Source organism: Ammodytes marinus (assembly GCF_949987685.1).
Source record: "Ammodytes marinus genome assembly, chromosome: 9".
Lineage (NCBI taxonomy): Eukaryota > Metazoa > Chordata > Actinopteri > Uranoscopiformes > Ammodytidae > Ammodytes > Ammodytes marinus.
This window is the reverse complement of record NC_137213.1, coordinates 3,236,877-3,261,177: the sequence shown is the minus strand read 5'-3', so window position 1 is coordinate 3,261,177 and position 24,301 is coordinate 3,236,877. Positions and strand designations below refer to the sequence as shown.

The following is a 24,301-nucleotide window of genomic DNA, read 5'->3' as shown; positions in this document are numbered from 1 at the left end:
GTATCATGGACAGATGGTGTTACTTTTTTAAGGCTGTGGTGGACTTAACCCTTCGTTTAAGCATAATTGCTTTTCAGAGATTGTATTGTTGCTGCTGCATTGTAAAATAATACATTTTCAGAACTTCTTTCTAGCGAATGAATAGTCCTTGTGAAAACTGTTATTGGTTTCTCGTAGAAGAAATTGTACATGGTTTCCTGAAAAGAGCTGTTGCAACTTTTGTTGAAATGTTCCAACATTGTTTTTAATGCTGCACAATCTATCAAGCATCCGGCAAAATCTGTATTACTCTATAAAGGACCAATGTGTGATTAGTTTCATCTTGCTTTTCTTGTGCTGCCTCCTCTCTTCAGCACTGCTCGGTTTTTCTCTCCAACACTCATCCATTCACTTATTTATTCTACTGAATCATTTCCAAACATACTCAGTAAGGTCATGGAATAGTCCAATGCAGTGGGGACTGGTACCCTGGCACCGCCCGCCTACCTACTTCCGCTCAATTTTCACTTCCCTTCAGTAGTCTGTCTGGGTCCGCTGTATATTCGCGGGTTTTCTGCTGCAGATTTTTACCTTGATCCAACAGTTTTAAACTTCAACAGACACCCACCTTCAAGTGAGTGTACATCTGTCAATTGTGCGATTCCAGACCTTCTGTACAAATGAAACTAAGGGTGTATTCACACATGCCGTGTTTAGTTCGGTTGAAACGAACTCAGGTGCACTTCCGCCTTCGGTGCGCATCTTTCAGACAGGTGTGAATACAGTTATCGCACTCGGGGGCGGACCAAACAAACGCTCCGAGACCCAGCTGAAGAGGTAGTCTCGGTGCGCTTCTAAACGCACTCTGCTGCAGTTCGTTTGTGGTGTGAATTTGTTCGGACTCGATCCGACCCAAATGCAGGAGGCACTGAGCTTTTTCTTTCTTTTCTTTTTTAATAAATTGCCGTCAGCTTCACATTATGTGAAAGTGTTGTTGTCGCCATTGTTAGGACGATAAGTTGTGGTTTGACCGGGAGCCCAGAACAATATATTACATTTGATAGACAGGACGCGTAAAAATACTGAATGTGTTCAGCGATCAGATGAAGGAGAGGGGAGCGTCTCCCGCACAGTGCCAACAGGTTCACGCTGCGCAAGAAGTGTGTGTTTTTATTTTGCTTCCCATGTACGGGACCGTCAATACTATCCCCGTGTCAGTTTGGAGCTGAACTGCGGCGAACTGACACCCAGCTGATACACAGCTTAATCAGCTGAGTGTCGGCATGAGCCTATTCTTCTCGCGAGCCGCACGTCCAGCAGCAAAAATACAGTAAAAATTATGTTTCACATCGTAGACTACAAGCCACATATACGTGGCATTGTCATAGGGCTTCATGTTATAACCATATGAAACAACAATAATTAGATTTTTTTCTTCTTTATTTATAGGTTAGATGTAGGCCCTTTTATTATTTTTAGCCCCATATTATATCAATGATATATTTCGCAGTTTTTACTTCGTTCTTCCTGCCTCTCTCCACCCCAGAATGTCTGTCCAATGAATGAATGACCTCAGATCACGTGTGGTTTTGCTTCGTAATGCTGGTTCACTTGCAAAAGGGGCAATATGAAAGTGGACCACACCAAACAAAAAAAATCTAAACTCCATTTGGTCTGGACCAAAGCAAGTGAACTAGCGGACTTTCCCTGTGTGAATACACCCTTAGTAAAATGGTCTGGTAGGACCAGGCTACTATCAACCTACATTGTACAGGAAAGGCAGAACAGTCAATACACTAGTGGTGAAAACAAATCTCTCTAGATGTAGAAACAGGAGCTGGAAATAAGAATCTTTTGTTGTTGTTGTAATTTGAGTGAACTGACCCTTTAAATCCAAACTGAAGCTGAACCCAGCTGATACTTATGGATGTGCTTGAACCCTGTCTCCTTCAATTTGCAGACATCACTCTCATTCTTTTCATCCACAGCAAATCCCCTACTGTGTTTTTGTTCATCTCACTTCCATGTCTCTCTCCCCCCCCCCCCAGACCTACACCAAGTGTACTGTCAATCCCCCTCTTCTGTCTCTCTCCTCCTCTGTCTGCGCTGCCATACCTCCACTCATTGCCCTGCTGTCATCTCCTATTGGGCCGCGCGCTCCAAAGCAAAAAAAAATAAGAAAGATCAAAGAGTCCCATTGCTCTCAAAGGCCACCGAGATCAAAGGCTGGATATATAAGCGGACACTCTCTCTCTCTCTCACACACACGCACACACACGGGCGCGCGCACACACACACACACACACACACACACACACACACACACCGATACACACTTACATCCCATCAAACATCTACAGTAACACTGGTCCTAGAATGGTAAAGAAGAAAAAAATTTCAGCAGTTGAATTTCCAAGTGTGTGTGTGTGTGTGTGTGTGTGTGTGTGTGTGTGTGTGTGTGTGTGTGTGTGTGTGTGTGTGTGCGTGCGTGTGTGTGTGTGTGTACAGTATGTGTTTGCTTGATGAGTTATTGACGACACAAGGTGATAGGAACTTTTTCTAATGTATTTTCCATTTTTCTGCATGCATCTTTCTTTTTCTCATTGTTTGGGCTGACAGACTGTTGCCCTCTGTACTTTAGTTCTATTCCATGTGTGCCATCAAATTGCCTCTGTCCATAGCGTTCGGTTTGTGAAGTTGGCTATTTAATGAATGAAATAAATAAAGTTCTGTACATTCATTGTTGTTCATATTGATTTTTGAAGGTCACAACCTTTAAGTTTTTTTTGCAGGGCTGAATTGGATTACATGTTTTCCCCTTATAGCATTCTACGCTGGTAGTTGAGTTTGTGTCAGCTGTGGTTTGATTACAGTAATAATAATAACTGACTCACCCTATCACTAGGGGGCAGTGGAAGCTTATAAAGATGTTAGGCTGACATGTTAACTGTCTCCTCTCTGCACATTGAGCAGACACAGCATGGTCATTTGCCCTGCGTTCCAAATCACATACTCTTTCTTATTACTACATACTAAAGTACTGAAGAGTTGTAGGGCCACAGGAGAGAAAAAAATCGAAAGGAAGATTTGTTTTTATTATGTCAAGAAATGTCAAGAATAAAGACGAATACTCCAACATGCTATTGGAGTTAGTAGGACATTTATGTATTTTCAGCATACTACAATTGACGTGCATGTATTGGGACATCCTAAATCTTTTTTTCGGCCCTACTAAATAGTAGGGTATTGGAACACAGGGTTAGATTGATTTGGGCTTGTGTCCGCCTGATGAAAGTAATTATAATATTCACCAAATATTTGCTGCACCTTTTTGCCCAGTGTGCCCGTGTGTAGGCCTACGTGTTTAAGGACACTTTCTTTCATATTTCAATTTGCCTATGAAAAAAAAATGTGTTGAAACCACGCATTTCATTTTAATTATGCTTCATTTTCAGTTTGTATCATAGTATATTAATTGATATATTTTTTTATCAGACAGAGTGGGATAGAACCATTTACTGGCTGTACGTCTCTAAAATGAAACAACGTCCCCCATAATGCTTCACGAGCTTCAAAGTTTAATAAACGTTTTACTAATTCAATAATGTTATGTACCCGCGATTTTATTTAGTTATTCCATTTCTTACCGTATTTGCACCATATAAAACTTGGAACTACCGTTTTTAAACTTGGCCCTTGTTTCTATCCGGACATAATAACAACGCTTGGTGCCATATCCGGTGGGTCTGATTCATTGAATGAATGGTCCTCAGCTGGTTCCGTTAGTTGAACGATTTATTCTAACCAAAAACATCCAAATGTGTGCTACGGGCAGGTACGAGAACGAGATAATAAGACCACGTTGACTTTAACAATAACGTCACCTTCACGGACCGAGGAAAACATCTGTTACAATGAGTAGTGTGCCGCTGAAGAGGCTGTACAAGGAGCTGCCGGTGTTTATAGTGGAGGACCACCACGACGTAAGCATGGCGAACTGTGTATTACTAACCGTCAAACCTCCTTACGTACGGAATAAAAATTCCACAGATTCTGCATTCGCCTGTGAAGTGTAGCCTACCTGCTGTTGTGTGGTATGTTTTGTCACCGTAATGGATGGACTTTGTGTCACTCTTCAGAGTTGTCGTCATAGATATGGTTGTTGTCACCAAACCCCGCCATCACTGACTTCTCAGCCAATCAGCAGCCTCGCAGCTAGCTGTTCAGTCACTGCTCTAAACATAGCCCGTTACCAGCGAAACACTTCGGTTACATGCTCCTTCTTCTCTGACAGATAGTTCAGAGACCCAGTGTCAGTACCGGTAGTACCATAGTCTCCTTGCCTGCCTCAGGGTGGGATATTAAATGTTGAACGTCCAAAAACCTCAAAGATTTTTTTTAATGATGATACATCTGGGGGTCATGGTGGACATGGTTATTTGGCCAAACACATTCTATCAGCTTGGTTCCCTGAATACAAATATTAAGCAAGAAGCTAGAACCTACTCCTTACGATCCGCTGTGTGTGTGTGTGTGTGTGTGTGTGTGTGTGTGTGTGTGTGTGTGTGTGTGTGTGTGTGTGTGTGTGTGTGTGTGTGTGTGTGTGTGTGTGTGTGTGTGTGTGTGTGTGTGTGTGTGTGTGTCTGTGTGTGTGTGTGTGTGTCTCTGTGTGTGTGTGTGTGTGTGTGTGTCTCTGTGTGTGTGTGTGTCTCTGTGTGTGTGTGTGTGTCTGTCTGTCTGTGTGTCTGCGTACTAGGTGGTGAGTCACATTTACCGTGCCATTGCCTCCAGACACCTCCCAGTGAAGAACATTGCCATGGTTCACCTGGACTCCCACCCTGACCTGCTCATCCCCGTCAACATGTCCGCTGACACTGTCTTTGACAAGGACAAACTGCTCAGGTCAGTGTGATTCAACCCAGAGAGACTCATCCAAAGTCTGGCTGGGAAGGCTGGGACAGTCCCATCATCAATCTGTGGATGCTATTTGTCCCAGCTAGGGTAGGGCCGTATCAATTTTTTTTTAACACCTTTATAAACCTTCCCCAAATTATACCCCGGTATACGCTATTACCTTTTGGTATTAGGCTTCCTCTTGCTACATTTTAAAAGATTACATTGAACTTATCACTATGACGCTACCTCAGCCAAATAATATTTTTTACTGACAGCACTTGAACACATCACAGTTTCATTCAACCATGAAGGTACAAACACAGCCAACTCACTCAAGTACATTAGCTTCTCATACACCAAACTGCAAAGTACCACATGTAAGTGCTACATCTAGGTGTAACATGTTAGTGCCATTTGATTCCATTTTTCTTCCATCTATCCAGTGAGTTGAGCATAGAGAACTGGATCATGCCCATGGTGTATGCGGGCCATGTGTCCTGTGTGGCGTGGCTTCATCCATACTGGGCCCAGCAGATCAGAGAGGGAGAGCACAGGATGGGTGTAGGACGAGACCCATCCACCACCACTATCAGGTAGGATATACACTCACTCCACCCCAAACCAGTTTAGTAAAGTGCTAGAAAGTCCCACCCAGTTTGCAAGTCGGTCTAGTAATATGTTGTGTGTTTTATTTAATTTTTATCATCATAACCTTGCTCCTTGAACTTGCCTCTTGCTTTTTTCTATCCGTTTCATCGCTGTGTGTGTGTGTGTGTGTGTGTGTGTGTGTGTGTGTGTGTGTGTGTGTGTGTGTGTGTGTGTGTGTGTGTGTGTGTGTGTGTGTGTGTGTGTGTGTGTGTGTGTGTGTGTGTGTGTGTGTGTGTGTGTGTGTGTGTGTGTGTGTGTGTGTGTGTGTGTGTGTGTGTGTGTGTGTGTGTGTGTGTGTGTGTGTGTGTACACAGGGTGAGCAGTACAGACAACTACTTCCTGAGTGACGGCCTGTATGTGAGTGAGGACCAGCTGGAGAACTGTAAAGCCCTCAGACTGAATGTGGTCAGAGTGGACCCATTGCAACCAGGCCACGGCTCACTCACAGGTCTGTGCTTCAGCCACTATTGCCTCGTTTCTACCGAGTACAGATTATTTTGGCTTTCCATTTGCCAAAAGTTGGGTTGGGTAGGGATATAAGCGAGCCTAACCGCTCTAAGCCGCTCCTATTTTCAATACTCCTCCGTTGGGGTACCAGCCGACTGAAAGGGTGCCGAAAAGGTGGAGCTATACACTGCCGTCCGTTGATTGGTCGAAAGAATCATTTCCGCTGTGTGTAGTCACCCCGGCAAGAGTGAAGAGAGTCTTGTGTTTGGGCTAAAAATGTGAGCGCAGCACTGTTTATTGTGTGGTGTTTTTTCTCGCTATTAAATGAATCAGTGCGCTTCACTGTGTCCCACTGCTACGATGTCACGTAGCTGCTGCAGCCAGGTGGAAACGAGGCATAAGACACGGGCTAGAGGGGGTAGGGCTGGACCATGTCACCTCTAAACAAAATCACCATGCATTGAACATTTCACCTATGTTGATAATGTATCTAATGAAATAGTGCATATCTTGACTTTGAGCTTTTAAGAAAAGTTAAGGAAATGCACGGATGAACTATTTCTGGTTATTCATTGAATATTTCCAACTGAAATCAAAGCATCGCTTGAAATAAAAAATCAAGTTCTCTTAAGCAGTAGAAAATAAATACCTTGCATTTCTTGAATATCAAATAAACATTTTAAATATTTCTATTTGAAAAGTAGAAAATAACTTAACAAATATTTGAAATAGTGGGCCACAGTAGAAGTTACATTGCTTTGATATCCGAACAGAAATGCCTCTGTTGGTAGAGTGAAATGTGTGTAGTTTGTGTCCTAGTGCACAAATAGTTTAGTCAGTGAACAATGAAAAAAATCCTCACCATAATTTTGCATTGCCCAATTTTTCTTCAGAAGAAAAACACTATGCTAGTACGGTTAGACTGTTATCCATGGGCAGCTTATTAAAAAGCTTTCCTGAAGGTTGGAAGAGTTGCTTTGTGTTCAGCTCCATCAGGTGTGTCTGTTGTCAGAGTTCTTTTGAGGTTTGACATTTTAGTGTGTTGTTGTCTGAATACACAGTCCCTGTTAACCATTATCCTGCCAGCACTCGAGTTGATTTTTCTCCCACCTCTCAGTGCTGTAAAATAGCTATGTGCCCTGATCAACAAAAGGACTGAAAAGAGTTGATTTCTGTGATTCAGAACTCCAGGCCCCCTGTGTGAAAGGGGAAAAAATTACCAGGTTTCTGCTGGGAATTGCACTAGAGTATACAAAATAATTGCCCCTCCATTTTAGAATTCAAAAAAGACAGAAAAACATGCTCAACCCATTTCCTACCTCCCATAAAACATTTGCAAAGGCTTTCTTTTTGTATTATCTTGACACCCTCTTTTGTGCAACAGTTCTAACTACAAAGTATGCATGCTCATATCAACACTAGAAAGAGTTGTTTGTCACTTTTTTCTCTGGAGCGATCCTCCCTAGCAGCACTGTGCACTGCCCTCAGAAGACTCTAATGTCAGGCTTAAAATAAACTGTGGTGGGCGCTCCGGTGGCGTAGTGGATAGAGCGCGTACCATATTGGCTGAGGCCTTCGTTGCAGTGGTCGCGGGTTTAAATTCGACCTGTGGATCTTTACTGCAGGTCATCCCCCCTCTCTCTCTCTCTGTCTGTCTCCCCATTTCATCTCTGTACTGTCTAATAAAGCTTGAAAATGCCAAAAAATTATCTTAAAAAATAAATAATAATAAATAAACTGTGGTTAAAGCAGGGGGCAGCAGTAACTCAGTCTGCATTAATGGCATGAATACTTATGGGGTAGGGCTGTATCCATTTTGTAATACCTTTTTACCTTCCCCAAATTATACCCTGGTATAAGGTATTACCTTGCCCGGTATTAGGCTTTGTATTTCTACATTTTATGTGATTACATTGAACTAATCACTAACCTCCGCCAAATACAAATTTTTACTGACGGCACTTGAACACATCACAATCTACGTTCCAAACGAGGGGAAAAAAACGCATGTCATTTACTTGTAAGGTATTTTCAGCTGCATTCTTATAATAGAGATACTATACAGGTACAGGCTACTATCTTCAAACATAGGCATTGGTGCTGCTGCTGGACATGGACACACACACACACACACACACACACACACACACACACACACAAGGCATTTATTATAAACATGCACCAGGCATTACACACTACCACATTTTGTTAAGCAAAAAAGTCAAAAAGGTGTCATGAAGGTCACTTCAGCGCTGCTACATGGTCGAAGAACCGATAATACATTTTTTTAAACTATTCATTTACGATGTCAATTCTTCTAATATTGACTATGTACAAGTGTTTATTGATTTAAAATAGTTGGATTTCCATTTCATACTGTTTGAATGCTGCTTCTGTCTTGACATTTCAGAAAATCAATCCGATGAGAACCAGGGGGGATCGTTTGCCAAGAGAGCCCGAGCAGAGTGCACCGTGTCTGGGGAGGCCAGCTGCTCTGAGCCGGTGGTCCCCCCTCAGTGTACTGACACACTGAAGCCACCAGGGGGCAGCAGAGACACAGGCCTACAGCAGCAGCAGGAGGAGGACGCTGAAGGCTCCACCAGTTATGTTGTGAAGAGAATATCTCCGTTCCTGAGTGAGACGGAGCCGTACATCTTGGACATTGATTTGGATTTCTTCACGTGTAAGAATCCCTTTAAGGAGTTATACACACAGGTATGTCCCCGCTGATACACCCTCATGCCATGGTTCTGTAACCGCTGCTTAAAGGAATACTTCACCCATACGGAACCGGCGTTCTATCATTATAAAATCTCTATTATAATATAATGAATGAGGTTTTTCTTCCCTCAGTCTTCCCTTGGCCCAGCTGTCCTGTTAATCCTAACCCTAAATGTTTTCCTATTTTGATGTCACACTAGTAAAATGTAGGGTTGGACAGTGAGACCATAAAACACTCTTTCTGCTATTTCTCAGGCAAGGATGAACCGATTTCTAAAATGTTTGCAAATTTTTACTAAATAGGATCTCAGAGTTCAATATACCTTCATATTCCCACCGGTGAAGTAGGTCTGTAAACTAGATGGGATCGCTTTTAAACCTTAATCATGTATTTAATAGATTTTTATAGACAACTTATTTACACCTGATTTTTATCCTTTATTTGAAGCACTCCCTAACATGGAGGTGTTTTTAACTTCCTGAATAACAGGACACTCTCATTAGACTAGAGTTTGGAATGATACAGTCTGACTCAACAGGAAATACATCACAGTGTTTCCCCTACCATTATACAGGCCTGGCTGGCCCGCCAGGCCAACAGCAGCCTGACTTACAAAAAAAAATAAAAAATTAATTGATTCCGTAATAATCATTTGCGAGCGTCTGCGCGGCACTGTCGGTCTACGCCTCGTGTTACTCGGTAACAGGGACGTTGAACATGAAAAAGTGCTGAGCAAAACTTAGAAAGTTAAAATTGTTACATCGCCATGGCAACACAACCAATCTGTATCAACAGCAGAGACAGCGCAGAAAAAACGGCAAGCACACGTTTCAGTAAGTTTACAGAAGTGCCTCACTGCTACTACCTTTGGCATTCTTCTCAGAAAAGCATTCATTTATTTTCAGGGGACATATTAATTAATTTATTGTTTTAACTGTTAAGTTATCTTGAAAACAGCAGGCCATAGTAGGCCTACAAGCTTTATTTCTTTGTATTTTCAATGCTAGGCCTACTTTATTTTTATGTTTTAAATTGAGAAATAGGCTAGATGAAATATAATGGTCGGAATAGGGAAGTTGCCTTATGTAGCACACATGTTGATAGGCTAATCATGATGTGTAGCCTATGTTAATTCATTTATTTTCATCAAGGCTATTTGCATAAAAAATAAATAAAAAATGTTTTTCAATAGGCTAGCTTCAAGGTGAGGTGATTCAGATTATTCCAGAAATGAGTACTAGACAGGACCTGTCTATATTAGATCTTAGTGTTTATTGTTTTTTTTTTATTGAAATCCACGTGTTTTTCTTCAATAGTTTACATGGCTTGTGTCTCCAAATTATTACAGAAAATAGTTATAGGCAGCAAGGCAGGACATATGACAGTTGTTTACAGAGCACAGAATTAAACAGATTTCACCTCTCAAAGTGCACCAGATTGATGTATTTAACGTTAAAAGGATAAGGTTTCTTCTGCAGGGGGATGCCCCCAGACCCCCCTAGAAGGTCCATTCTCACCCAGTAGCATCTATCCTGATCTAAATCCTGTGAGAAACACCACATGTACAAATGTACTGATGAATGTGAAAGTATAACCCTATGCCCTCATTTTTAACGGGCTGTCAAAAGAGGCTCATCCCAAATGGGGTTCGTTTTGGTCAATTTCTTCTAGAAATTTGGTACGCACGAGGCGCGCATACTCTTTATCAGCTCTTACCACCGGGCCTAAAAAAAAATCTAGGGGAAAAAACCCTCCTGCTTTCAAGTACAAACTAAAGCGGTCGCTGCCACTAACATGAAGGAATACAGGGCTGGTATCCTCAAAGAGAAAGATGCAATAAGTTAAATGAGCCTAAACCTAGTATGACCATATTTCACATTTCTACTCAACATTGCACCCAGTCGTTCACCTGTGTATCCCATTTAGCTATAAAGAACAGACCAGATACAGCCTGAAGTATAGCGAGCTGGACAATTCCCATATAACTCTGTCCATATACAGTCCTGCTTGAAAGTATGTGAACCCCTTGATCCGTTCGGAATTGTATTGAGTATAACCATTATTAAATCATTAAATAGGTTCACTTTGGTGAGCCTAAACTGACATGGTTTGATCTCTGTTGTATCTAGTGCCACCCAATTTCTTCCCTAAAGATCTCTCATTACATTGGTCTATTTCATCACTTAATTTGGCCCACCTGATTGTGTTTACCTGCTCGATTTAAGCAATGCAGCTCAGGGTTCACAAACTTTTGTGCATACAACAGTTGGCAAATCATTTGTTTTATTTGTTTTAACATTGATTTCCGGAAAAGAAAACTGTGGTATTGATAAACAGACATCTGTTGTTTAATACAAGAAATGCTGTTATTGGTAAAAATTAATTAATAACGGTTAAACTAAATAAAATTCCAAAATGCTCAAGGGGTTCACATACTTTCAAGCAGCACTGTCTAAAGATATCCCTCTGGTTTAAATACAGTTAGAGCCCCTGTAAACCCAAGTCAACAAAATCCTTCTAACTATGTCCTTTGGGGAGTGAGTTGCATGACAGTAAAGCATCTGAAAAGAGTTAGGCATGTTTTAGAAAGCCAAATGAAAGATGTAGTCATTTAAGTTTGATAAACTTGACAGACATTTGGGTTAAGATGAGGCTGGCTATGCTCTGGTTCTTATGACACGATAGGTATTTTGAACCAATCACGGCAGCTCTCCGACCAAACATTCTCTGAAAACAATGACTGTTGCCATGGAGACGGTTTGATATGGCCACGCCCACACAGTCCTGTCAGACAGAATTATAATATTTCTGAACATTTATTTTCAATCAGGCTTTTGTAACAGCTTATTAAGAAAGCTTTGTATATCTTCTATTCATTGTTACAGGAGGAGTACTCCATCCTTAAAGAACTCTACAACTTCAGAGGACCAGGCCCTGATGCTGATCAGGTCAGAACCTTTGATCTTAGAAATGCTTTTTAACCACACATTAATAATAATAATATATTCAATTTGCATAGTGCTTTTCTCGCACTCAAAGCGCTTAAATTACACTACAACCCTCTAACTAACACATACAAAGAGCCCAGATCATTTAACACGTATGCAGAAAATGCTGTATTTGTGTTGACTGTATGTTAATGTGTAACATATACACAGACGGTGATCATACAGTAAGTGTTGCCCTCATTATAGCAGTCATGTGGTGGAGAGAGGTAGACTGTCATTTACAGTTACAACAACACGTGATCATGTTTAAACTGTAAATATTTCCAAAGTTGTGTTTTGGTAAAGCATGAGGTAACTGAGTTACTTAAGGAGTAGTGTCGTCATCACAATACAAAGGAATCCACAGAAGAATTCAAGTTTGTTTTGTTTTTGATAATTAACGTGTGTTTGACTTGATTCAAATTGATTTGATTTATGTATTTAGCACAAAAAAATATATATATATATACAATCATATGAAAAAGTTTGGGAACCCCTCTCAGCCGGCATTATAATTGACTCTGCTTTCACAAAAAAAATATAAAAGTGGTATGTCTTTAATTTACCAGGAACAGCTAAGTACTGGGATGTTTTCCAAACAAAGATTTTTTGAAAAGCAGTATTTGGTTGTATGAAATAAAATAAAATGTGAAAAACTGGCTGTGCAAAAATATGGGTACCCTTGTGGTTTTGTTGATTTTAATGCCTGTAACAGCATGTAAAACTGATGAATTTAAACACAAAGTTGGTTGGATTATGTTGTTAAGCCTTGAACCTCATAGAAATGTCTGTTTAATCATGAGAAAATGTATTTTAGGTGCCTAAATGCACGTTGCACTTCTCTTTGACTCTCTGCTGAAGTGAGACAGAATGGGATCATCAAAACTGCTCCCAAAAGATCTTAAAAACAAAGATTATTCATTATCATGGTTTAGGGGAAGGCTACAAGAAGCTTTCCCAAAGGTTTCAATTGTCAATTTCTACTGTAAGGAATGTTTTCAGGGAATGGAAGGACACAGGCACAGTTGCAGTTAAACCCAGGTCTAGCAGACCAAGAAAAGTACAAGAGCGGCATATGCGGCGGATTGTGAGAATGGTTGCACACAACCCAAAGATCACCTCCAAAGACCTGCAAGAACATCTGGCTGCAGATTGTGTATCTGTACATGGTTCAACAAATCAGTAGCCTGGAAATCCTGACCCTGATATCTTGAACGATAGAGGGTCTGGCGACGATCAATAGTAATTTCCAACTCTAGGGGCGGCTCCTACTCGTGCATTTCAAATGCCACTGCACGCAGTTGGATAGCACTACAACCAATCAGAGCGATGCACAAGTGACGTAAGCTCCGTTCGTTTAGCGAACAGCTGTTAAACTGTTCAATTAAACGTTTGCCGTTGTCGGTCGGCAAAACAGAACATTCCACTTACTTGCTAGTGAAAGCTATGAGTCCCGTCTTCCAATTCGTTAAGGGTCGAGGCCAAAGCAGTCTCAAACTCACACAACATATCCGCAGCCATCTTTGATGTTTACTATCACAGCTTCGACGTCGCATGCACGTCACTGTCGTCATCCGGTTACGTCCTCCCCAGAGCACCATATAAAGGGCTCTGGCGCGCCCATATTAGATAGAACCAATTGAAACGTTATACCAGATTTCTGGTAGTCTTGATAAGCTTCAACGGAGCGTCTCCAGACCAACACGCGCAGCAAATTTAATTTGCCAGCGCCTAGTGGCAGGTCTGGGAATGCCAGGCTAACAAATCAGTGCAATTTGCACCAAAACATCTGTATGGCCAGGTGATGAGAAGGAAGCCCTTTCTGCGCCCACGCCACAGATACAGTTGCATGGAGTATGCAAAAGCTCATTTAGACAAGCCAGATTCATATTGGAAGAAAATGCTTTGGACTGATGCAGTGTTAATTTTGGCAGCAAATTCTGATTTAGTCTTAGTCTTAGTCTTTTGAATATCACACCATTTAGTCTTAGTCCTATTCTAGTCATCTAAAATATTTTAGTCTTAGTCTAGTCTAGTCTACTAAATATAAGCAGATTTTAGTTTGACTAAATCTACAGCGGACTTCGTCGACCAAGTGTTTTTCTTCATTGAATGGTATTAAGGTTTGAATATGCAATACAGACACATATTTAATGGTTGTAATACAAAACATGTATTCTATTTCATTAGTAATAATCTCACATAAAATCAGTGTACCTGACTGGATAGGGGGGAGGGAGGGCTTTAAGAGCCTGTGCCCGGGGGCCCATTATCTCATGATCTGTCTATGAACCAACTGGATTCCACAATCTTTTTTCTTTTTGCGGGGAGCATGCACAAGCATTATTTATAAAAAAAAAGAAAATAAAGAAAATATTTTTAAAAAGTGGGGGGCCCCACACTAGGTCTTGAAACGGGCCCCGAGATCGTTAAGGCCGCCCCTGGGCAGCAGCAGCAGCGCGCAGTTGAGGTGCTGATAAATTTGAGCAACTGCGCCTTCCTTTAAGCAACACTGCCGCTGTGTGTGTTCGGACTTCTTTTGCATCAAAGCCTTTTAGATAATACAATTAGAGGTTTTAATTGAACGCTGTCCATGCGTCGGAGTTGATTGTAACTTAAAAACAGAAACTAACGGACGGAGGCGGCAGTTTCACATGGCTCTGTGTATTCAAACTCGAGACAGAGCCTACTACAAACAGATCGCGGAACTTAGCCGTTCCCCTAGACATCGTTAACGGGCAGGATATCCCTGACTATCATTTTTGTCCATCATACCGCAGAGTTTTTCAGCACAGCGGCTCACTCCACCCGCTCACACCTGCGCGGTCTCCCGTCGATTTTCACCGACACAGGGTTGAATTCGCTGCTTTGCACTGATTGGATTTCTTCCCAACTTGTCCCACAAAAAGAGTAGTTCTGATTGGATCTCTTCTCCATTCGTCCCGCCCTAACAGTTTCGTCTAGTTCCTATTCGTAGACTATAGTGTCAGTTAAATTAGTCTCAGTCTTCGTCATCACATCTGCCTTTTTATTTAGTTTTTATTTAGTTTACGTCAGTGAAAAAGGTTCGTAGACGAATATTTTTCGTCATAGTCTTAGTCTACGAAATTAACACTGGACTGATGAGACAAAAATTAAGTTATTTGGTCTTTATAAAAAGCAGATGTTTTGGTGCAAATTGCGCTGAATTGTTGAACGATGTACAGATACACAATCTGCAGCCAGATGTTCTTGCAGGTCTTTGGAGGTGATCTGTGGGTTGTGTGCAACCATTCTCACAATCCTCCACCTATGCCGCTCCTGTTTTTTTCTTGGTCTGCCATGCCTGGGTTTAACTGCCACTGTGCCTGTGTCCTTCCATTTCCTGACAACGTTCCCTATAGTCGAAATTGAAAATTTAAACCTTTGGGAAAGCTTCTTGTAGCATTCCCCTAAACCATGACAATGAATAATCTTTGTTTTTCATATCTTTTGGGAGCAGCTTTGATGATCCCATTCTGTCTCACTTCAGCAGAGAGTCAAAGAGAAGTGCAACTTGCATTTAGGCACCTAAAATACCTTTTCTCATGATTAAACATACATTTCTATGAGGTTCAAGGCTTAACAACATAATCCAACCAATTTTGTGTTTAAAGTCATCAGTTTTACATGCTGTTACAGGCATTAAAATCAACAAAACCACAAGGGTACCCACATTTTTGCACAGCCAGTTTTTCACATTTAATTTATTTCATACAACCAAATACTGCTTTTCAAAAAATCTTTGTTTGGAAAACATCCCAGTACTTAGCTGTTCCTGGTAAATTAAAGATATACCACTTTTATATTTTTTTTGTGAAAGCAGAGTCAATTATAATGCCGGCTGAGAGGGGTTCCCAAACTTTTTCATATGACTGTATATGCACATTGAAAGGAAAGCCAGCAAACCCTCAGGGGTCTTGGCATGTTGGGTTCCTTCCAGTTCTTCCCACTAGCTACCATCCTGTGTGTGTGTCCCTGTGTCCAGGCAGAGCTGGATGAGTGTGTGGAGCACCGTGTCCGTCAGTTAGAAGACCTGGAGCTGGCCTTTGCTGATCTGTTGGAGGACGATGGGGAGGAGACAGTCACACGCTGGGCCACTAACCCTGGGTAAACCAAACATGCTGCAGCCCTACCATTCACCTGGGCGCTACTTTCAAAGGGCACTCCACTCATTTCTTTTTTCAGTTCACTTAGCATTGGAGGATAGTACCCAACCTCTGAACACAGTTGTTGTGTTCTGTGGTTCACAATGGTTGTGATCCAATCCCCATACTATTTACTATTTAGTATGGTTACAAAAAAAATATTTACTATGTCCCGAATCTTGTGATCAGATTTATTATGGTTAGAAATACCTGGATGTCTACTACATCCGGCCGAGATTTTTAGTGTTGAAAACAGCATCCTAATGTAAGTGCTTTAGAAGTTGAGATTTTTGGTTCAGAGTATTGAAAAGAAACTAATGATGATATGGACGTTAGAGATGGTTATATAAGAGAAATATACAGACGCAAACAGACAAGGTTTAATTAAATAAACACATAAATCTAAATTTTGGACCTTTAATTTAGGCCTATACTATATTAGTGGAGGTCCTGGGAAAGTTTTGTATGCGCTTCATTTAGCGGAGAATATCTCAACTGTTATAGACTAATATGACCCCAGTGAACAACGTGGGATGTGTGACAAAATCTCTATCCGGGGCGAAAGTCCTGAAAATGACCACAATAGGTGACACTAGTATCACACTACGTTTTTTCCTTTATAGATATCCTTATACATTTCTACCAGATTAATCTTCATTAGGGTTGCAAAGGGGTGGAAAGTTTCCGGAAACTTTCCACGGGAATTTTCGCTCGGGAATTTTGGGAATATTCAAAATAAGGGAATTATAGGAATTAACTATATGGCCGTTATTTAAATTATTATTTTTTTTTTTCATATCCAAACATAAATATAAACATTTAAACACTATGTTTGGTCATAGGCAGACAGACATGCAAAATAATACAATAAAAAAAACATTACATTTGAACAGATTTATTTGTAAGTAGAACTTTATTAAGTTTTGATTATTTTATGAACAATCAATAATTTCACTGAACAACAAAAATATGAATGTTGTGTTAAATATAACATCTTTCTGACCCCACCCATTCAATAAATTAAGTAAATTGTCCCCCATGTGATGGAGGAATGCACAGTGCATGTAGGGGGCGTGGCCTCAGTATCCCTGCAGTAGGATGTGTGCTATGTGCAACTTGCTAGGTGTACTTGCATGAATTCTGGTTGTTTTTGTCAAGATTATGCTAAAATATATTTTCCCCAACTATATTTAAAATCACTGTTTAAGCCTCTGTAAACCTGGTCTAGTAAAAAGCAATATATATGGTAAATGGTAAATGGACTTGACTTATATAGCGCCTTCTAGCCGATTTTCTCAGCCCCAAAGCGCCTTACATATCTTACCACGTTCACCCATTCATACACACACTCATACACCGATGGCAGTAGCTGCCATGCAAGGCGCTCTCTGAACCATCGGGAGCAATTTGGGGTTCAGTGTCTTGCTCAGGGACACTTGGACATGTGGCGGGGAGACGGGGGATCGAACCTCCGACCCTGCACTCCAGAGGCGACCTCCCTACCCACTTCACCACTGCCGCCCGATCAAGATATCAAGTTGGGTGTCTCAATAAGCTTTAAAAAAAATCTGATTTGAAATTAAATGTTCATACGTTTGCTAGGACTGAAATAACATAGTTAGAAGGATTAGGTGCATTTGGGTTGCTTCAAATTTAGTAAATTCCCGTTTATTCCTGTTAATTCCCGTTAATTCCCATAAATTCCCGTTAATTCCCATGGGAAGTTTCCAACTTTGAAAATTCCCGGAATTTTGCAACCCTAATCTTCATATTAAGAGAAATACTTTTTGTATTAAACTTTGTATAAAAAATAAAATAAAATATGCAAATGAGGCAATATCTCATTAAATATGCATAGCCTACATATAAACCCTTTAATAATAATAATAATAATAATACATTTTATTTATATAGCGCTCTTCTCTCACTCAGAGCGCTTTACAAAAACAAAACAATAAACAAACAAAAATAACATGTAGAGTTGGGTTGGTGGGTGAACTAGGGGTAGGCGGAGGAGAAGAGATGGGTCTTGAGTTTGGACTGGAAGATGGTGAGGGACTCAGTCACGGATATGTTGGGGGAGGCTGTTCCAGAGCCTGGGAGCTGCCCTGGAGAAAGCTCTGTCGCCAAGGCTGCAGTGGCGAAGTGGGTAGGGAGTTCGCCTCTGGTGTGCAGGGTCGGAGGTTCGATCCCCCGTCTCCCCGCCACATGTCGAAGTGTCCCTGGGAAAGACACTGAACCCCGAATTGCTCCCGATAGTTAGCTTAGTTAGCTTAGCACCCTAGTGCTAAGCCTACCCTGCGTGGTAGCTGCTGCTATCGGTGTGACTGGGTGAATGTGTACAAAAAAATGTAAAGCGCTTTGGGTCTGTGATAAACGGAGATATAGCGCTATACAAGTCCATTTACCATATTTACCATGCTGAGTTTAGATGTGTGGGTGAAGAGGAGACTGGCTGAGGAGGATCTGAGGGCCCGAGGGGGTTGATAGGGGGAGAGAAGGTCAGTGAGATATGGGGGGGGCAGATGGTGGAGGGCTTTGTAGGTGAGGACCAGGAGTTTGTAATTGATCCGGAATGAATTGGGGAGCCAGTGGAGCTTTTTGAGGACTGGGGTGATGTGGTTCCACGAGTTGGTGTGAGTGAGGAGACGGGCAGCTGCATTCTGGACACGTTGGAGTCCGCTGATGCCGGCGAGGAGTGAATTGCAATAGTCAAGGCGGGAGGAGATGAAGGCACGGATTAGTCTTTCAGCAGCGTGGGGTGTGAGGGAGGATCTAATCTTTGCAATATTACGGAGGTGATAGAAGGAGGTTTTGACGGTGTGGCGGATGTGGGGTTCAAGTGAGAGGGTGGGATCAAAAACTACGCCAAGATTGCGGGCCTGGGGGGAGGGGGAGACCGTGGTGCCATCAATAGTGAGTGTGGGGGGGGGGGGGTTGTGAGTTTGCTGAGGGTGGATTTGGAGCCAATTAGGAGGAGTTCAGTTTTGTTGCTGTTGAGTTTGAGGAAGTTATTTTTCATCCAGAGTGTTAGTGAAGATGGGCATGATTCAATGTGGGAGATGGGGGGGGTTGTGGGGTGATTTGGTACTGAGGTAAATTTGGGTGTCTTCAGCATAACAGTGGAAGTCCATTGAGAAATGGCGAAGTAACTGACCAAGGGGGAGGAGGTAAATGATGAAGAGGAGGGGGCCGAGTACAGAACCTTGGGGAACGCCTTGAGTGACGGTGACTGTGGCAGATGTGTGGTTGTTGAGGGAGATCAAGTGAGATCTGTCGGAGAGGTATGAGTGAAGCTAGCTGAGTGCAGTACCTTCGATACCGAGGTTGCTGAGTCTGGTGAGCAGGATGGTGTGGTTAACAGTATCGAAGGATGCACTCAGGTCAAGGAGGATGAGGAAGTTGAGGGAACCAGCGTCGGCAGAGGTGAGGAGGTCATTGAAGACTTTAAGGAGAGCGGTTTCTGTGCTGTGGAGGGGGCGGAAGCCAGATTGGAGGGATTCAAAGAGGTTATTGGCGTGGAGATGGGATTGGAGTTGTTTGGTGACTATGCGTTCAAGGGTTTTAGTAGAGGTCCTGGATACGATTTGTATGCACTTCATTTGGCGAAGAATATCTCAACTGATAGACTAATATGACCCCAGTGAACAACGTGGGATGTGTGAGAAAATCTCTACCTGGGACGAAAGTCCTGAAAATTACCACAACAGGCATTAATCTTAATATTATGAGAAATACTTTTTGTATTACACTTAGTCTAAAACATTTAATAAAATATGCAAATGAGGCAATATCTCATTCAATATGCGTACACACAGTACGTAATAGGTTGACTGTTTTTTAGCCATTTTCATTATATCAGTGATTCTTGAGAACCGGGACAAAAGGCCGTCTTCCATATGTAGCTGCTGTTATGTTTGAAACTAAAAATATTTAAAATTGTAGATGTTATTAGGGATTAAGAATAGAATGTCTGGATCACAATTATCCCCTTAGATTTAATTTCATCATTATTATGTCAAATATATGACACTTGTTATCTTCTCATGACGTCCAAAACGGTGTGTCCTCAGGGAAAGTCTCTGAGGACCTAGATTATATGATAAAAGACATGTTATAGAAGAATAACAGTGAAAACTCTCTGACTAGTTCTTGAACATACTGTTTTGCCTGCAGTGTCTGGCCGTAAGGAGGCTACACCATAAATAGTATATAATCTATAATAACTGGCTACACCAGTTAGCTAACATGTCCGATACCATGACTGTCACAAGTCACTCCCTATCTACTATACAGTGCTCTCTACTTACCCCTCCTTTTTGTAAGGTAGTGTCTCATTCTGGGTGTGAAATGTATGCTATTCACAATACAATACAAACGGTTCATGCCTGCTCCCACTCCCACAATGTACAATGATTAGTAAGCGACTAATAGCTCAATACTGCCCAATGCAGAGGACGTGTGTGTGTGTGTGTGTGTGTGTGTGTGTGTGTGTGTGTGTGTGTGTGTGTGTGTGTGTGTGTGTGTGTGTGTGTGTGTGTGTGTGTGTGTGTGTGTGTGTGTGTGTGTGTGTGTGTGTGTGTGTGTGTGTGTGTGTGTGTGTGTGTGTGTGTGTGTGTGTGTGTGTGTGTGTGTGTGTGTGTGTGTGTGTGTGTGTGTGTGTGTGCATTTCCTCTTATATCTGTGTAAAGGGGATGTAGTAAGTCAGAACGTCCAGCTCCATTGCATGCTGGAGGTATCATGTCAGTACAGAGTACTACTCATCCAAACACACACACACACAGAGGAGGGGTGGTCCTTACACACACACACACACACACAGTGGTGTCCTCTGCATACACCTGTACTGCTGGACCATGTGTGTGGGTGGATGACATGGCGTAGTGATTCACTCCCCATGTAATAAGCACTCAGTATTTTACTGTCAGATGTACATTGACATTTCTTCTAACGTATCAATCATGAAGCTTTAGCACCAGCACTGCCCAATGACGGGCTGCAGGTGTAATGTATGTTTAAAATGATGCTCAAAGCTACTGTTTGATATGTCCTTCCATGTGTTTTCAGCATGGCTTCATTAGGCCAACTGGTTTCCAGTTTAAAGTCGAGAAATGTGTCCCCTGACTACGAAATGGTAAGAATGTTAATCATGTCCTTTAACTCTACGCCCCACTGCGTACAACCATGACTTAAAGTTACATTAGGTTATCCCATGGGTCTTTCTCTTAATTCAACCATACATAAGGATATTTCTTACCAATACATGTGTCAAATCATTTCTCTTTTAAATAACACCCTCTCTCTCTCTCTCTCTCTCTCTTTTTTTCTCTCCTTTGCCCAACCCTCTCTCGCCCTCTCCCCCTGTCTCAGGTGCACCAGGCAGGGCTAACCTGTGACTCTACTGAGCTGCCTCACCACATCAGTACAGACCAGGAGATAGACAGACTCATCTCAGCAGTACAGCTCTTTCTCAAGGCTGTGCCCAAACCCACACTGGTTACTATGTCCAGGTCTCTCTCTCTCTCTCACACACACACTCACACTCACACTCACACACACACTCACACTCACACACACACTCACACACACACACACACACATACACGCACGCACACACACACACACACATTGTTACTGCTTACTTTATTCTTAATAGGCATTAACTGGGCAGTTATTAACGGTTATTGCTTAGTTGAAGCATTTACTTAGCATTACGTAATAGTTCATTAATGTACCATATTTTAAAGTGTTACCCGTTTATTATATATGAATCTTCAGAATCCAAAAAGGTCACTTGTATCCAGTGTTGGGAACGTTACTTTAAAAAAGTAATTACTTATAGTTACTCACTACTTGTTCCAAAAAGTAACTGAGTTAGTAACTGAATTACTTTATAATAGAAGTAACTAGTTACCAGGGAAAGTAACTATTTGCGTTAGCCTACTGTAAAAAAAAAAAAAAATTGCTATAGGCTATGTCAACAAATTTGGATTTTTCTGAGCAGTTTTCACAAGTCAGTTGAAATGAGTAGAACAGACAGGTAGGCCTACTTGTAGGCTACATAACCTTCAATATTTATTGCACATCAACAGACAGCAAAAGGTTTATCCTGCACTTCAAGTATTTTGTTCTCAACAAAAGAAATAGAGGAAACTGCTGAATGTACCGTGCTGATCTGCTATCACTGGATTCACTTCAGGGGTGTCGGCTAAAACACCACTTAAGGCCAAAAACGTCAGACTATGAAGCATGAGACGATGAGAGGAGGAGTAAGGATTTATCCTATGTTTATTTCCTTCTTTAACATGCACAGCAGCATACAGATCCCAGGAAAAGAACAATAGCAATATTCGGCTGGTGATGACACGCTAAACAGCTGTTGCAACCGGCGAATCGCGGCTGTTTAATAACGTGCATAAATTATAATTTATAGAGATCGGGAAACTCCATGCACTTACTCTCAAGGGCGATGCAAACAAACTCAGGGAGAGCACGTTTCAACCGTGGATTGATAGGTGGTTACTGCGGCAACGTGCACGCTCACACAACAGAGAGAGAAAGAAAAAGAAACTTCACTAAACAGGCGCTCCGGCTGACTGACGTGACGGCGCTAACTGACAGTTATAATGTCATCCACACTAGGGGTGTGCACGTGTACACGTGTAACCGTTTAGTAAATCATAACCGTTTAGGAAAAATCAATAAACGAAAACCGTTTTTTTTTTTTTTTCTTCAAATTTCAAAGCTTTTAAATATGTTCTGGAGACACGCGTTTATTGATTTTACATCACTAATAAACTAATTGGGGAGGATAAAAGCTAGTCTGCCGAGAATCTGTCTGTCCCTCGGCGAGTGTGTGTGAGTGAGTGTGTGTATCGGCGCACACACACACACGGGGGAGTCGCCGTGCTGGGACTCGACTCACAGCCACGGAAGAGTGATGAAAGATAACCTAAAGATTAAAGTTACCCGGTTGACGTGAACTACGCTCGTAAGTAGCCCGAACTTTATAACACCTGTTCAACATGCATTTAACGTGGACATGTAGAAAGCGATAGGCTATATTAATCAGGAAATGAATGAAGCGCGATTATGACGGCGAACGTGTGTGTGTGTGTACCATGGACCTATTATAAGAGGTGTGTAAACGAGCGTAGTTCATGTCAATTGTGTGTTTACAGGCGAACGAACGCGTGTGTGTGTGTGTGCGCGCGCCTACAAGACGGCGGGGGCACGAGGACAATGACGTCACGGTTAACCGTGTACACGAAAAAAAATTTGTCGCGTACACGGTTAGGCATTTTTGTAAACGTTCACACCCCTAATCCACACTGAATAAAACACAACTTAAAACACACCGGTCTCCTCACTAGCAGTTTGTGTAGTATGGAGCCAGGGGTGCGTTCGGATTACACAGTGTATTCAATCAATTCATAGTAACGCACCGCATTTAACGTTCAGTAACGATAACGGCGTTGTAACGACGGAAAAAGTAATTAGTTAGATTACGCCGTTACTGAAAAAACCTAGTTACCTAACGCCGTTATTTTAAACGGCGTTATTCCCAACACTGCTTGTATCATGGAAGTGCTTGAACAGGACTTGGGTTTTACTAGCGGTACGAACGCTGGGAGACTTGAATTCAGGCCTATCTTGTGGAAGGTGTAGTATAAATTAAATGTGTGTGTGACTGTGTGTCCCCAGGTCCAGTCTAGATGAGTACTGCCCAGTAGAGCAGGTGGACTCGGTCCAGAGCAGAGTGCTGGCTGTACTGCACAACCTCTATGGAACACTGGACCTACACAAAGACTATGAGGACAACTGCACACACACTCAGGACGGCACGCATCAGGCCTCCTAACACGCACGCACACACACACACACACACACACACATTCACACACACCTATACACGCATACACTGCCAACAGAGGACTATCATTCTACATCGACCAAGTGTGGACTCCTATTTCTGGTTAAAAAAAAAACTTTTTTTTAAGAAGAAGTTGACAAGAGGACTTGAATCCTTGAGCGATATCTACACAAACACACACACTGTTAAAGTGGAAGTGGAAATACATGTGTACTTCATTACTGTACTTAAGTATATTTATAGGCCTGTATCTATACTTTACTTGAGTTTTTATATTTATTTCAACTTTTACTTCACTTCGTTATTAAAAAAATATACATTATTTTTACTCCACTACATTTATATAGGACACTGTGCAGTACAAGTCAAACATTTGAATACTAAATGGGGTGTAAGAGAGGGAGGGGACAGGAGTGAATTAGAGGTGAGGGAGGGAGTCAGTGAGGGAGGGACAAACACCAATAGTTTAAACTAAAATAAAGTAATTGAAAAAAAAAAAAAATCTGTGTTTTTTTTTAAATGTGTACTTGTGATACCTGAGTCCATGTTAATACCTGACATGTACTTTTGATAGAGTTGATTT

The 24,301-nt window shown here is 41.7% G+C and overlaps 1 protein-coding gene across 1 annotated transcript; it reads left to right on the top strand.

Moving 5' to 3' along the window:
• The first annotated feature begins 3,765 nt into the window (after nucleotides 1–3,765).
• cUnh5orf22 (chromosome Un C5orf22 homolog) lies at nucleotides 3,766–24,095 on the top strand. Its single transcript, XM_080033580.1, has 10 exons — nucleotides 3,766–3,962; nucleotides 4,736–4,881; nucleotides 5,319–5,468; nucleotides 5,838–5,971; nucleotides 8,381–8,685; nucleotides 11,578–11,640; nucleotides 15,686–15,807; nucleotides 20,913–20,979; nucleotides 21,216–21,355; nucleotides 23,550–24,095. The coding sequence occupies exons 1-10, from the start codon at nucleotides 3,894–3,896 to the stop codon at nucleotides 23,704–23,706; spliced, it is 1,353 nt and encodes a 450-aa protein (XP_079889706.1). The 5' UTR covers nucleotides 3,766–3,893; the 3' UTR covers nucleotides 23,707–24,095.
• The last annotated feature ends 206 nt before the right edge of the window (nucleotides 24,096–24,301 follow it).

What these genes read in the sequence shown, in the direction of transcription:
- cUnh5orf22 (XM_080033580.1), top strand. Translation starts at nt 3,894, where the DNA reads ATGAGTAGTGTGCCGCTGAAGAGGCTGTACAAGGAGCTGCCGGTGTTT. An exon ending in CCATCCACCACCACTATCAG is followed by an intron (nt 5,469 to 5,837) that starts GTAGGATATACA and finishes GTGTGTACACAG; the next exon opens with GGTGAGCAGTACAGACAACT. An exon ending in TGTCCCCTGACTACGAAATG is followed by an intron (nt 20,980 to 21,215) that starts GTAAGAATGTTA and finishes CCCCTGTCTCAG; the next exon opens with GTGCACCAGGCAGGGCTAAC.